This window comes from Hyaena hyaena, unplaced genomic scaffold, assembly GCF_003009895.1.
Source record: "Hyaena hyaena isolate Hyena2069 unplaced genomic scaffold, ASM300989v1 scaffold_783, whole genome shotgun sequence".
NCBI lineage: Eukaryota > Metazoa > Chordata > Mammalia > Carnivora > Hyaenidae > Hyaena > Hyaena hyaena.
In genome coordinates, this window is record NW_024081416.1 from 777,890 (window position 1) to 792,708 (window position 14,819).

A 14,819-nucleotide genomic window follows, 5' to 3' on the forward strand; every position below is an offset into this window, starting at 1 on the left:
CCTCCCCTCCCCCATCCCCCTCCCCTTCCTCCCCCTCCTCCCCCTCCCCCTCCCCTCCGCCTCCCCTCCCCCTCTGCCCCTCCTCCCCCTCCCCCTCCCCCTCCTCATCTAGGGTGAGCTGGGGCTGGGGGCTGGCATGCACCTTAGAGGAAGAACTGACAAGACTTGAAGACAGGTGATTGAGGAGGAGGAGAGGCAGGGGTGCACTCAGGTCTCCGGCCTCAGCAGCCGGCTGTGTGGCGGGTCATCAGTCTCGCGGAGACGACAGGCATGTGGACAGGGTGTGGGTGAGGGCAGGGCGTGTGGAGGGGGCGCGGGTCAGCCCCAGGCAGTCCCTGTGCAATTCCAACATGGGACTGTGTGTAGCCGCACTGGGGGCCCGAGAACCGTGCTGATGGAGGCAGAGGGAGGGCCTGGGGTTTGTGGGACACGGGAAAGACACGTCAGGCCCTGGGGCTGCAGGAGCCACGTGCGGGCGTGGTGAGAACGCCGTGGGGGTGGCACCGTGGAGGTCTACACCCGGGGAGCCCGAGGGGCCTGCAGGGGTCACGCTGTGGCCTGGCACCCCAGCTGTGGTCTGGAAACAGCAGGCCACCATGCCCTTCACTCTGCGTCTCCCACCAGGCAGCCGACGGCTTCGCCACCCGGGCCGTGTTCGTGGCCGTAGCGGGAGCTCGTGGTGTTGCCTGTGCTGAGGTCCAGGGAGGCTCTCTTGTGTCTGGACAAGCGCAGAGGCACCTGGAGCCCGTCTTCCTCCCTCCTGCTTGGTGTGCGGCCATCTGGGCTGTCGCCGGTGACCGGGAGGGGGCGTCGGGGTGAGCGATCCCCAAGCTCCTGGGGCCTCTGCCGAGTCTCAGAAGCAGCCGTGGCACCACAGTGGTCTAGTGACGCCGCAGGGTCGTGTCCACCAGGACACCTGGCGCAGGGGCGAGGGGCCGTGGGGGGTGGGGTGAGCGGGCCGTGGGGGGGGCGAGGGGCCGTGGGGGGGTGAGGGGCCGTGCGGGGGGCGAGGGGCCGTGGGGGGTGAGGGGCCGTGCGGGGGGCGAGCGGGCCTTGCAGAAGGTGAGCAGGCGAGGCCCGAGCAGGGAGCGGGCACACCAGCTCTCACGCACTGGGAGCAGAGAGGGTCCCTGCAGCGCGCCGCCCCCTCCCGCCGCCCGCCGTAGCCCCTACACCCTGCGGCGAGGTCGTGGGGCCTCCCTCGTCCCCGGGAGGCTGGAGCTGGGGGAGCGTGGGGGATGGTGTCTGCCGGGATCCAGACCCAAGTTCATGCTCTCTGAATGCGGCCTTCACAGCTGCTTAGGCAGATTCGTTACTTTTACAAATGAGGAAGCAGCGCAAGAGGTGAGGCGACCCTGCCCCGGAGCCAGGGCTAGAGCCCGTGCCCCCGCGCCTGCCTGCCTGCCGCCAGCCTGCTGTGGCTGACCTGCGCCCGGCCGTCCTGGCTGGTGGCCTCGCTGACAAGCAGCACCGTCTCCCGTGCTGCCGCCGCTGCCTGAGAAGCCTCAGGCTGGGAACCCACCGCCCGTCCGTCCTAAACCTTGTTTGCTAACCTGGGGTTGGCGCTTGGGCCCTTGCCAGCGGCCACACAGCCTTGTGCTGAGAACACGTCAGTAACTTACATCCCCGCCTGGTGACTCTCCGTCTTCTCTTGTATCAGGCAGATTTATTTGGAAACAGGCCAGTTCTTTTTTTAAAAAACATTTTTTTAATGTTTATTTTTGAGACACAGAAAGAGTGCGAGCGGGGGAGGGGCAGAGAGAGGGAGACACAGGATCTGAAGCAGCTCCCGGCTCCGAGCTGTCGGCACAGAGCCCGGCGCGGGGCCTGAACCCACAGACTGTGAGATCACGACCTGACCCCCCAGGCGCCCCTCATCCCATGTTTTAAAACCACCTGCTCCCCCACCTCCACGGTGGGGGCCGGGGGTGCTCCTGGTGCCCTGGGTCACGGAAGTGGCTGTGTGTGGTGGGTGGCTCGTGTGTCCCTTCTCACTGGGTCACTTGTCTAAAAGAGTGACCGTTATTATAAACGTTTAACAGTCTCTCCGTTAGCTGCAGAACCTGGTCCTAAAACAGGATGCCCAGATATGTCAGACAGGTGGCGGCTCAGGTGCGCGAGGTCTGGCCGCTCAGCTTCGTTCTCCCCCCCGGGCCCCGCCCTCTCTAGCCCCCGCCCGCTCAGACCCCCGCTCAGGCCGGAGCAGTGCCCGCCCTGGGCACCCGGGCCGGCCGCTACCGCAGGCCCTTTGACCTGAGGGATTTTTAGAAGGTGTCTCATTCACTCAAAATATTTCAAATGCAGAAAAGCTCCTCTTTCTCCGTTACCCACCCAGTTAGTTGCTTTGGAAAAAAAGAGGTCAGACGCTGCCTTCCGTGTGGGTTAAATACCGTCAGTAGAGACTTTAAAACAGATTGTGCTGGTTGTTTGCTACCTGGAGACAGAGGGAAGGAAGGAGGGGAAAACCCCGCGTCCGCCGAAGACGGCCTCTCCGCGTTCTCAGCGGGAATGTGGTCCGAGTGTAGCCCACGCGGGGCGGTGCCCACGGCCCCAGGCCCACGAGCTCGCGCCCGGGCAGCGCACAGCCGTGCGGTCCGCGTCCGTCAGGCACTCGGCGTTACGTGCGTGTCCTGGTCGTCTTTCCTCGGCTCTGTTCTCGGGGCCGTGACGACTCTGTGTCCACAGCTGAGTCCTGCCTGTTCAGTTTAGCCTCAGCTGTGACATAAGCACTTTTCCCGCATCATTTCACTCCTGCGCACGATCGCCTCCCCCAGCGGCCGGCGGGCGGCTGTGCCCCGCTCGCTCCCCCTGCCTTCGCTGGGTGTCCGGGTGGCTTTGCGTTCACGGACGACGCCGTGTCAGACATCTTTGTGCAGAACGCTTTTCCCACAGCTCTGCTATTTCCTTGGGCTGTTTTCTCGGAAATGGAATTCCTGGGTCAGAGGGCTGAGTATTTTGAAATGCACAGTGTAATGCGCGCTGTCGGCGCTCCCCTGAGGGAGGGTAATTCCACCCAAGGGCCCCACTGCGTTCCCTGCCCGCTGCCTGAACGGCGAGGCCCCCGGGAACGTTCTGCGGATTGTTTATTCCATTTGGGTAGCAGGCTAGCAGCCAGTGGCCGGTTGGAGCCAACTATCAATGATGTATCGTCACCAGAGCAGGAATAGCCTGTTGATATAAAAAGAAACCCTAGGAAAAACCCCAAACCTTGTTTTTGACATTGGTTCCCCGCCTCCCTCCAGGCCCTTCCTGGAGCAGCTGACGTCAGGTGGGGCTGGGGGAGGCGACAGAAGGGGGCAGGGCGGTGGCCGCGTGGTCGGGGGGCCCTCAGGAAGGGCCCTGATACTCCTTTGGAGACTCTGGCCCGCGAGCAGCTCTCTGGGGCCCGGGCCCTGGCTGCGGGCCAGCGCGGAGCAGCGTGAGGGAGGCGCTCATCAGGAGATGCTATCTCTTCCTGTTGTCAGATGAGTCACTTGTGCCCGGCGGTGCCCATGGCGGGGTCTGTGCAGACTCGCCCGCCTGGCCAGAGTAGCCCAGGGGAGCAGGGCTGTGGGGGGGGGGCGCCCCTGCTGAATGGCGGCTGCCCCGCCGGCCGGAGCCTGACCCCCAGGCCCATGTTCTTTCCGGTCTTTTCCAAGGAGATGGATTTGGGACCCCTGGTGTGTACCCCTGGGCGGCCTGTGGAACAGAGTCCTTTATGTGCTTAGTGCTATAAAGGGACACTCATGGCCACGTGTGCCTCAGTTTCCCCATTTGTAAATGGGACCGATGGTACGCACGTGTCTTTTGGAGTGTGTTTGAAACCTCAGCTCTTCAGAGCATCATGTAAGTCCCCGTGACGGAGCGCATGGGCCTCAGCCTCCTGAGCAGGAAACGGCGCGCCTGGCCGCGGGGCAGCTCGCCGCTCGAGTTTCTCGCTCGGGTTCTTCACGGGGCCGCTGAACAGCCGTGTGCTTTGTCTTTGTGTCTTCATGAAGGTTCAAGAGGACGTGGAAGCTGCATGCCCTGAAGGAAGGCAAGGCCGGCACGCAGCCACGCACGCAGCCACCGTGTTCGCAGGGGCAGCTGGTCCCCGAGAGGCCCCAGCCCGGGCCGGTGCTGGTCCCCCTCATTTCTCCGCCAGTGTCCCCCAGCAGCTGTGGGTCTGACCACACGCCGGGCCCCAGCCAGCCAGATGCCACGGGCCCCCAGAGCCCTTACGACATCAGCAACAGAGACTACTTCTTCCCCAGATAGCCGGCAGGGGCCGGGCCGGCCGCACCGTGTGAGCGACAGAGCGCCGGCCGGCCCCTCTCCGGCCCCTCTCCGGCCCCTCTCCGGCCCCCCTCCGGCCCCCCTCCGGCCCCCCTCCGGCTGGCGGCCTCGAGGGAGGGAGGTGCGTGGCTTCCGGGAGCCAGTTTGCTGCCTCTGCCCGGAAGGGAGAGGTGGCTGTGTCTGGGAAGCGCCCTTTCCCCGATGCCTCACCGGGGCCAGAGTGCACTCAGGTGTGTCAGGCCACCGTGCCGGACACTCAGGTGAGCAGAGCCGGTGGGTGTGCGGGCCTGGCCTGCCTGGCCCGCTGGCCGCCACGCCCCCCACGCCCCCCAGTCGTCTCCTCAAGCTGCGGCAGGTGGGGAGACCCCCGTGCCGGCCCCCGGCGCCCTGCACGTTGCCACCTCTCGGCTCGAATCCCGAGTGCCTTCGCAAGTCAGTCTTCTCAGGTCTGAGGGTGGGAGGAGCGGTCGTCTGCCTTCCGCACACCTGGAAATTGCACAGACGGGTCGAAGAGCGTCTCAGGGCCTGGTGGTTGGAAATGGAATCGTACGTGCTTTCTCGCTGGCGTGTTGCTGAGCGCGGGTGGCTGCCCGAGCTCCCTGGCCCTGTTTGGACCCCAGGACTTCAGGGGGACAGAAGGGAGGGGCGGGTAGTGGGGACAGGCCTCCTTGCCCCCCAGGGGCCCCGGCCCCCCCCCCCGCCCCCCAGAAGAACTGGCCGCAGGGGCCCCTCCGCGGCAGGGAGGGGCTCGCACCTGGTTTTCGCCAGCTGCGTCTACTTTGTTTTCAGCTGAGCCCGAGAAACAGGGGAAGATAATATTTATGTGAAAAGACAAAAAGAACCGGCAAGAATGTATTTTAACTTGTTTTTTCAGAGAACTGCTGTTTGATGTTGAGGGCGGAGAGCCCGCGTCCGCTCGGTGGCGGGAACGAGCAACCTGGCCAGAAGGACAGGGACGTCGTTTAGCACGAAACAGTGGCGGCAAAAGGGAGGGGAAAAGAGTTTTCCTTTTCAAGCAGAGTCAGGTTTCATTCTCCGTCCAACGCCGTCTGCCTCTCGTTGAACTCGGGGGAAAGCGGCCACTCCCCTCCGAGCCGCCCCGGGGGCGCGCCGTCCAGCCCCCCACCTCGGGCAGGGGCAGCACTGGCTCGTTGCGGTCGGCTCTGCGGTCCTCCTAAGGTTCCTTGAATCGGGCCCAGCTCAGCTGGGGTGGGAGCTGAGCCGCGGCCGTGACAAGGGTGCTCGTGGTTTCCCCCGCAGGTGCCCTCGGCAGCGTGGCCTGTCCCAGGACGAAGCCGTGATCACAATCAGCCTCGTAACCGCGGCTGAAAACTTCCCGAACCACAGAATTTTCTCACAGGCTCCCTTCTTAGAAAAACCACCAGCAGCACCTGGCGGGCGGCGGCGCTGAAATGGGCGTGTTGCCCGGCGGGCGGCCGTCTCCCCACGGTTCCGCCGCAGCTTCGAGGCCCTGCTGCTGTGTAGACAACGGGTCTTAGGCTGACAGAAGGCTGGCGGGGTTTTTTGTTGTTTTTCGGTCATGTTTCTTTGAGAACGGCAGAAGTGCTGTGACAGGGGAACAGGGAGGCCGGGCCGCGGGCGGGGGCGGAAATCCAGACCCAGAGACCCCTGGGCTCCGCTCTGCACGCCGTTCGCACTTTCGTTATTATTGTCCTGAAACTGCCTTTTTTATTCTTTACTTTGTTTTTGTATTGAAGAGGGTTTTTTCCCTTGACTTCTGTATAAGCTAGTGTGAATGAAGGAGTGCTTTTCTCTGGGTCGTGGGCCCCGCTCAGTGCGCACAGGTGCCCCCGCGGAGCTTTCTCGGCGCCTCCGGGCCCTGCCACTCGCCCCACACCCGCCACGCGGTCACGTGTGAAATGACAGCCCACGCTGCCGGGTGGGAAAAGTTGAAAACACGCTGGTTCAAGGTCTGAGTTAACGTGGCCAGTAATTCCTGTAGCATTAATGAAAATCTTTTTGAAACGTCCGGGGATGGCACTGGGTGTGTCTCCGGAGCCTTTGGGGACTGAGCGCTCCTTGCTCGGAGGGGGCCGCGCCCTCCTGTCTGCCGGGCTCTGGGCTCACGGGACCCCCGCGCCCTGCGGACGGCCACCGTCCTCAGCCGTGCCGTCCGCTGCCGCAGCGCCGGGAGCCCGCCTGCTGGTGCACGGAGCCGCGGCGCGGGCAGGAGTGCTCGTGACGGGGGGTTTCCTGCGGAATGTTCACGAAGCTCTTGCCCGGCGGAGCTGTGTCGCCTCGTCGGCAGCGCTGAAGGTTGACCCACTGTGGGGAGAGGCTGACAGGTGTCAGGTGGGGCGGGGGCGCCGGGCGGCCCTTCCCCACCAGGCAGCCGGCAGCGGGGCTGTTGCTGGACGGCGGCCGGCTGGTTCAGGCTCTGGGCCAGACGCCCCAAGCGTCCCCCGAAGGTCCTCGGTGTGGCGGTGGCAGTGCCAGTCTCTATGACAACCTTGGCGATCATCCGGGAACGCCGGCTTGCAAACAGATGCGCTTTAGAAACTAGGAGCAGCACGCAGCAGGGCTGTGCGGCCCGGAACCGCGTTCGGACGGGGTCACGTATCTGTTGATAAAATACCTCAGCTTTACAACGTGTGGCTTTTTGAGAGAGAAATAATAGTTTTAATTTTTGTGTCTATTTTTTACCTGATTACCTGAAAGCAAATACCAAATGCTCACGTCTGAATGTGGGCCCAAGGGTCAGTGTGATGTTTTTCAATATTTTTTTATCAGCTGTTTTGCATTTAAAGTGAAAATTGTAAATGCCTGAAATAAATAATTTCTACAAACATGCTTGAGATGCAGTCACGCCTTGGGCCCCGGGCTGCTTAGCGGAAGGACTTGCTGATGGGAGGGGGACACAGGCCCTGAAACCAAGCAGAGCCACTGGCGCCCCAGCCCCAGGCGGGACCGAGTTCCCTCCAGAAGGAATCAGATAAGTTCAAGAAACAATAGCAATTTCTCGAAAGACTTTAATTGTAAAAGCGTTTCCCAAAATGAATCCTGGGGTTTCCGGCAGGGCGTGGGTGCCTGTGCCACGTTTACCATCACGGCGGGGGGTCAGGCGTGCAGGGAAGGAAGAGGGTGGGCCGTTACTCATCAGGAGACTGTTTATCAAACAGGGGGTGTGAGCGGCACCACAAAGGCAACCGTGGCCTCCCGAGCGGCAGCCTGACACTGTCCCCTCTGGAAGAGGGACTTTGGCAGGAAAAGCCGGGCCCACAGCCGGCCCCCATCCTCCCAGCAGATGAGAGCCGTCACGTGGCTCCTGCGTGTCAACAGCACCAGGCGGGGAGCCCAGAGACTGCGCGAGTGGAGGCCCCATGGGGCGCCCAGAGGGGAGCCTCGGGCCACGCCTGCCCGGCCCACTGCCTCCAGGGCGCCACCATCTCCTCTGAGGTTGGTCCTTGTCTGGCAGAAGGCACCACAGGAAGCCGACGCCCGCCAGTGGCTGGGCTGTGCGCCCAGCGGGTGGGGGGGGTGCCCTGTCTTCTCCAGGCGTCCCTGTCAGGATGACGCACAGTCGCCATGCTCTTTTCTGCGAGACCCGGGCCAGCAGCAGGCGAGTCTCGGATGGAAGGCTGAGGACACGCAGTTATTGGAAGAGCCGCTTAGGAGGGACGCCAGGCCTTTCTCGGTGTCTGCGAGCAGCATCAGCCACAGGCAGGAAGCCGCCAACTGTGTGCACTTCAAAGGCCTCGAGCTTGCTTGCTTTATTTTAATTTAAAAAAAAATTTTTTTTAAAGCCATCTATACACCCCACATGGGGCTGGAACTCACCATCCCGAGATGAAGAGTCGCACACTTACCGAGGCCCCCAGCCTGCGCGGTGGCAGCCCGGGCACTGGCCGTGCGGCTGTGCACAGGCAGTGACGGTCGGGGACGTGAGCCCCGCACCATCTCCAGACACGGGCCGGGCCACGCTTTCCTCGCAGGAGTCCCTGCCTTCTGCAAATGTGTCGCTTCGGACAAAACGGCACCTCACCCGTGTTCTGTTTCATAACAACAGTTTTAGGCAACAGTCCAACACATGAATAGAACTTTTTCAGTAAAATCCTGAAACGTTCATGCCGCAGATGCACGTGACACTCGGTTAAGGCTGTTTTCTAAGGGCACTTCAGACGCAGCCGCCGGGACTCACAGCCTCCCGAGTCACGGAGGCCGTTTGAATAGAACGGGATTCGTCAGGAAGAAGCTCCTGCTCTCTTTTGGGCTTTAGGTTTCTGTGTGTGCAACAGGGATTTTGAAACATTTGGTGTTGTAAGTGTGACTTCCTGGAGTCTGTGCCTGGCAAGAGTGAGGGAGGGGCTGGGGTGCAGATGGCACCCCGTGTCCACCTGCTCGCAGCGGCTCAGGGGCCCCACTCTGCAGTGGCTTGGGGGCCCCAGACAGACCCGCAGCGGCTTGGGGACCCCAGACACCCCCGCAGCAGGTCAGGGGCCCCAGACACCCCCACAGCGGCTCAGGAGGTCCAGACACTCCCGCAGCAGGTCAGGGGCCCAGACAGACCCGCAGCGGCTCGGGGGCCCCAGACACCCCCGCAGCAGGTCAGGGGCCCCAGACACCCCTGCAGCGGCTCAGGGGCCCCAGACACTCCCGCAGCAGGGCGGGGGCCCCAGACACCCCCGCAGCGGCTCGGGGGCCCCAGACACTCCCGCAGCGGCTCGGGGACCAGCACTGCCGTGCTGCAGGGGCTCCAGGGGAGGGTGTGATGTGGGTGCAGAAAGGTAAACATGGCCCCAGTGGTTCTGAGGAAGGTGGTCCCAGGGGGCCCCAGGGGTGACCGGAACGCAGCCAGTTCTAGCAGGAGGCAGGTGCTGGGGGGCCTCGCGCTTCAGGCCGTGGCGCCCTCCGGCCCATCGTGTCCAGGGACGGGTCTGAAGGTAGGAGGAGGCCGACTCCAGCCCCAGACGCTGACCCACAAGAGCCTTGTCTGTGCATGGCCGGGGGCGGGGGGGTCTCTGTGACCACGTGTGGTGTTACCTGGGGACACAACCTGGGCAGCAGGGAGGGCCGGCAGCAGCCCCACTGGCCACCGGGAATTGCACGGCCCCCCGTGGTGGGGAGGACCTAGTAAGCCCGCAGCAGGAGGCCTGCCATCCGTGACTCGTGACGCGGCAGGTGCTTCACGACAGGATGCTCCTTCTGGGCCTGGTGGTGCCGCAGGGGAGTGTGTCACCGGCCTGAGACGGAGGTGGGGGTGGGGGGGCCGGCCGCGGTCCGGGACTCCAGGCTAGGGTACAGCCTGGATGAGGCCGCAAGCCCGGCCTGCCTGACTCCAGGAGCAGCTGAGTCCTCCCCACGTGGCGGGGCCCTCAGGCCCGGCGACCACCTGGATGCGTCTGTCTTTCCACCCCCTGCTCCGGGCAGAGGCCTGGCCCACTCACCCCGAGGGCCAGAGACCTGGGTTCCGCATGAGGCTGTCACACCTGTCCTGTGAGCAGGGCCGGAGGCAGTGAGACCGAGAGGTGAGCTGGGCGGCGGGGACGACAGCCAGGTCCTCACTGCTGACGACCCTGGTCAGAAACCAAATGGAAGCGCGCCCCCCAGTCCACACCGGCGCTCAACTCCGAAGTCTGTGTGCACGAGTTCTTTTCTCCTGCGCTTCCTGTGCACACACTTGGATGAGCTTCCCTGAAATCCTCCATCCTTGAAGGCTTGCTACACCCACTCCCTCCAGAGGGATGATGGGCACGCTGTAAACAGTGGCGCTTTCTGGATGGTTGAGGCTCCGTCAAGGACAATGTCCTGAGCCCCAGTGCTGGCTGCAGGGTAAGGGGGGGCGGGGGGGGTGCTCCTCAGGGTGCTGGGTGTGGGGACATGGGGGCGCTGGGGGACACGGCAGTTACGATCTGATGCTGTCCCCAGGAGTGGGCGGCCAGCCTGGTGGAGGGGTACAGGCGGACAGCCACAGGCGGACAGCAGCTTCGCAGGGAGAGGCCGGTCAGGCCTGCACAGGCGCTAGCTGAGCAGCTCTGGGAGGTTTTAGGAGCATCAGGAAGTCACGGATAGATAGACACCCTCCTTTTTCCTTGTACGCATTTGTTTTCCTGAGCATGGGTGTTTTTACAACATTAAACACTTACCCCGCATCTGGGACTGGCTCAGCCAGGCTGTGCTGTGTGTGAAGGTCACTCGGCGTGAGGAGCAGGTGCGGCCGTAGGTCAGACGAAGTTGGCGATGAGGCTGGTGGAGCCCGCGCGTCCCCAAGGCCTGACGTTCTCCATTTAAAAAACGCAAGGATTTTCAGGGGAATGTTTCACTTGCAAACACAGCATTTACAACAGTCCAACGTGAGTACAAACATGTCTTTATCATTAACGGAAACCAGAGCCACGCTTGTGGGCATCATGCTGGTTGATGCCCTGATGAACTAATTAGCTTCACGTGCACAAGTGATCGATTTCTCCCTCAGTTAGTCCAGCCCAGGAATCCTGTTGATGACCAGAAATCAGAAGGCAAGCTGAATCCTTGAGACAATTCCATGCAGGATGCATTTAAGCCGGAACCACGATGGCGCGGTGGCTCGTCCGCGTGCTCGCAGCGCGGGGGCCGGAACTGTGGTGCTCGTGCGGGTTCTGGAAGCGGCAATCCGCACGCCGCAGACCCGGTCCCCTCGACAGCTGATAGCAGGCTGATCATCAGGCTTCAGACCACCGGTCCCGCGCGTAGAGCCTCTCCCAAGGGGCGGAGGGGACAGGCCCTGGGAGCCAGCCCACTAGACCCAGCACGGGCTTGTCCAGGGCGGAGACCGTACCTCAACCCGATTCCCACTGCCCGGCCCGAGCCCACGCGGCTCACACAGGGGAGGGAACTCGCTGGTGTCTGGATGTCTAACAGGCTGGCATTGCTTTTGGTTTTATCCCCTGCGGCAAAGGACACAGAATAAAAATTTCCATTGGACCCTTTCTAAGCGTGCAGCTTGGTGGTGTTAAGTATATTCGCACTGTTGTGTAAACAGCCTCCCCGGGGCCCGCCGTCCCCGCACTCTGCGAATTGGACTGGGTGCGTGGCGCCCGCGCGGCCCTGCCACACTTCCCCTTTGTGCCTGGCGTTTCACTCGCAGAGCACCCTCCAGGCCACCCGCCGCATCCCGGGGCCGCGCTTCCTTCCTCTTAAGGCTGAATACTCCATTCTGTGTTGTGAGCACGTTTTGTTCCATCTGCTTGTCTGTCCGTGGGCACGTGGGCTTCCACTTCTTGGCTGTTGTGTTTTTAACTTTATTTTTCACTTGTTAACTAAAACCACACGGTGAGCTTGCCACCTCCCACCTCATCGGGTTGTATTCTTCAACGTGGGGGGGGGGGTCTCTCCGCGGGAGGGCGCAGGCGTGGTGAGCAGGCTGGGGCGGCGCCCAACTCCGTGACCCCCGGGACGAGCTGCTGGAGGCTTCCGGCTGTGCGGATCGCTGATCTGGAAACAGGCCCCCACCTGGCTCAGCAAGTTGCGCAGGATTAGAGCGAGAGGCAGCATGAAAGCACTTCCGCAGCACACCCGTTCCTCACCTTGGCCTTTCACAGGGCCAGAACCTGACAAGAGCCAAAGCCTGGGCTCTTACAAACGTGTTCAACCTGGATCCCAAAAACCTTCACTCTGATTGCCGGGGGGAGGGGGCGCTTGAACATTTCTCCACAAGAACTTCCTCTCCTGTTACACAGAGACGCGGAAACACGATAGGCACTCGTTCTGCCAGGTGGCCAACTGTGAACGTTCAATGGGAATTAAAAATTTGACCCCGAAGGGTGACTGGCAGGCTCAGTCAGTCAAGCGTCCGACTTCAGCTCAGGTCATGATCACACTGTTCGTGGGTTCGAGCCCCGCGTCGGGCTCTGTGCTGGCTGCCAGCTCAGAGCCTGGAGCCTGTTTCAGATTCTGTGCCTCCCTCTCTCTCTGACCCTCCCCTGCTCACGCTGTCTCTCTCTCTCTCAGAAATAAATTTTTAAAAAATTGATCCTGAAGGACTCATTACGCAGCCTTCTTCTAGAACCTCAATGAACGTACTTGGCACTTACTCTAAACAGCACCTTCCGCAGGGAGTGCTCAGCATGGTGGGATCAGAATCTCCTGGTACACGGTTAAAAAGTTACAGATTTCAAGCTTCATGACAGACTGAAGCATCACCTCCCATGGTGGGACAGGGGCACCTGTATGAATAACAGCAGCTGAGTCAGAGGTGAGGCCACAGGCCACAGCTGTCCACACACAGGAAGCCGAGGAGGCGGTGAGGCTTCACGCCGCCCGGCCAGGCACGGGAGAGGCAGGCAGCAGGGCGGCGATGACCGCAGGTGACCGCAGGTGACCCGGGCCGTGGCTCTCACCACAGGAAGCACTTTCAAAGGGGGGGATTCTCCGAACTAATCCAGGAGCAAAGACACTGATTTTCTTGGAACAGCGTTTATGCAAGTGGCATCTGAGCGTAAACCTTCAGGAGGGCTGCTGCCCTGCGTCCCGGGATTTTACCGTCTCTCGGGCATAAGTGACAATGTGCTACACACGGGCACTGGGGTCACGTACAATCTGACAACATTTTCAAAAGCTACAAGCACGTACTAGTTCTGTGGAGATGGTAAAGCCCCCAACAAGGCAGCCAGGCCGTCAAGAACCTGACACAGGAAGCGCCCGTCTGCATCTTCAGTACAGCGCGGCCCGGGCTCTAAACCACGTCCACGCCCGCCCGGGGCTGCGCGTCAGCCCGCATTCACGAATCCGCAGGAAAGGCCGCGTGTCGGGGTGGCCACGGCAGCACGTCATCTCTGGCCGCGGGGCCGGCCGCCCGCAGTTTGCTCTCCCTCCGCTAGGCGGCGGGCACGCGCCGTCTCTGCACACGGTCGTGGGGTCACGGGCGCGGAGGCCAGAGGCCAGGATGAAGACCGAGGCCAAAACTGTGCTGCTCACCGAAAGGAGAAGCCCGCAAAGGGTCGAGACACATCTGTGGGGCAGACACCAAACACGTGTCACGAACCCATGCACGTGGCGGAGAAGGAGCCGGGATGTAGACTCTTCCTTGTCCCCTAAACAGAAGGAAACATGAGGCACGGACCTGTGACTACAAAAGGATATTTTAATAGAACAGAAAGGCTGCCCTTGTTTATTTTATTTTTAAAGTCTTTTAATGTTTTTTATTTCTTAGAGAGAGAGACACAACGTGAGCAGGGGAGGGGCAGGGAGAGAGGGAGACACAGAATCTGAAGCGGCTCCAGGCTCTGCGCCGTCAGCACAGAGCCCGACGCGGGGCTCGAACCCACGAACCATGAGATGACGACCTGAGCCGGAGTCAGACACTTAACCGACTGGGTCACCCAGGCGCCCCAAGGCTGCCCTTGCTTAAAATGAAACTAAAGAATATCTCAGATGCTCAGTTCTTCCAAACCAAGGGTTAGGATTTACTAACAAGGGCCATTAACAGAGCAGTAATGGTTAGATAATCCAATTAATGAATCAGGACTATTCCCCCATCTGTCCCAGCAACTTCTGCTCATGTCCCCATCCTCTGGCAGAGGCCAGTGATGACTCAGCAAAGAATAAAGGCTCTTTTTTTAAACACTTAAGACAGTACTTTGAAAAACTTCAAAGGACCCTTCTCGCCCCAGTAGAGGCGGCAGATCAATACTTTCCTGTTTATCCACACGGTAACATCACTCCACGATTTCACTCCCACTGATTTAAATATTGCCACTTCGCTGGTCGAAATCCATCCTGATCGGAACAGCTATGGTGGCAAAATAAAAAGAAATGTCCTGTAGGCTTGAAATGGAAAAACTAGATTCATCTGGTAACCTGGGCAGAGCATTTTTAAAACGGAACGGTGATGGAGAAGCGTCCCAGATGGGCGAAGCCTGGATGCCACGTTCAAGGCAAGGGAGCACAGACTGGCTAGGACATTATCCTCTTTAGAAGGAATCAGAAACTACCCTGGGACGCAGAGGTAACACAGAAGGGTGAGAGCACGGCAAAGTACTGGTATCAAGACAAAATGACAAAAAAACCAAGCACGCAGAGCCCAGAGCAGAACCGTGTCACAGGGTTTCAGGTCAGCTGGCCCAGGGGCCGCCCCCAACCCCGGGAGGCCGCGGGCGACAGTTCGCTGGGCCAAACCGTTTCCAGGGCCCGAGGTGCCCCTGACTTTCCTCAGCTGGGTCCCAGCCTTGGGGAGAGCCCAGCGGCCTGGCCGCCTCCTGACTCACCCCGTTCCTTCTTGTTACGACCCCCGTGTGGCTTGCAGTAGCCCGACCACTTGCAAACCCGCGTCTCCACTTCCCAGCACAGCAGAAAGTAACGCGACTGGGCAGAGAACGCGGGGCTGAGGTGTGAGCGGAGCTTCCGGAACGCGGGACGCATCGGGCTTGCTTTCAACATGGCCCCTCTCTGTTGCCCGGCGGGGGCAGCGGAAACCGTTTGTGCACGAACAGTAACTGTACCAAGCTTTCTGGCATTTATTACAATTAGGAAAACTGTATTTTGTAGAATAAGTTTAAGTAAAAAACAAGGTTTCACTTCTAGAATGTTGAACTAAAAATAAGTTTAATAAATGATCTGTATATGGAAGA

At 61.0% G+C, this 14,819-nt stretch overlaps 1 protein-coding gene and 1 long non-coding RNA gene across 3 annotated transcripts in view; one reads left to right on the plus strand and one right to left on the minus strand.

The window, feature by feature from the left end:
- IL6R (interleukin 6 receptor) overlaps nt 1-7,065 on the plus strand; it is a 35,083-nt gene extending 28,018 nt beyond the window's left edge. The window contains exons 10-12 of one of the 2 annotated variants that reach the window (XM_039218934.1): nt 3,978-4,311; nt 4,356-4,375; nt 5,129-7,065. In XM_039218934.1, coding sequence (XP_039074865.1) covers nt 3,978-4,236 — 259 coding nt within the window. In that variant the 3' untranslated portion in view covers nt 4,237-4,311; nt 4,356-4,375; nt 5,129-7,065. Of the gene's footprint in view, nt 1-3,977; nt 4,312-4,355 lie in introns of both variants that reach the window. The other variant, XM_039218933.1, reaches the window with a different exon arrangement.
- Nucleotides 7,066-7,226: 161 nt separating this feature from the next.
- On the minus strand, nt 7,227-8,270 carry LOC120221534. Its single transcript, XR_005525823.1, has 2 exons — nt 8,082-8,270; nt 7,227-7,983 (listed from the first exon to the last, which is right to left on the minus strand). It is a non-coding gene; the product is annotated as an uncharacterized LOC120221534 (long non-coding RNA).
- Between the last annotated feature and the right edge of the window lie 6,549 nt (nt 8,271-14,819).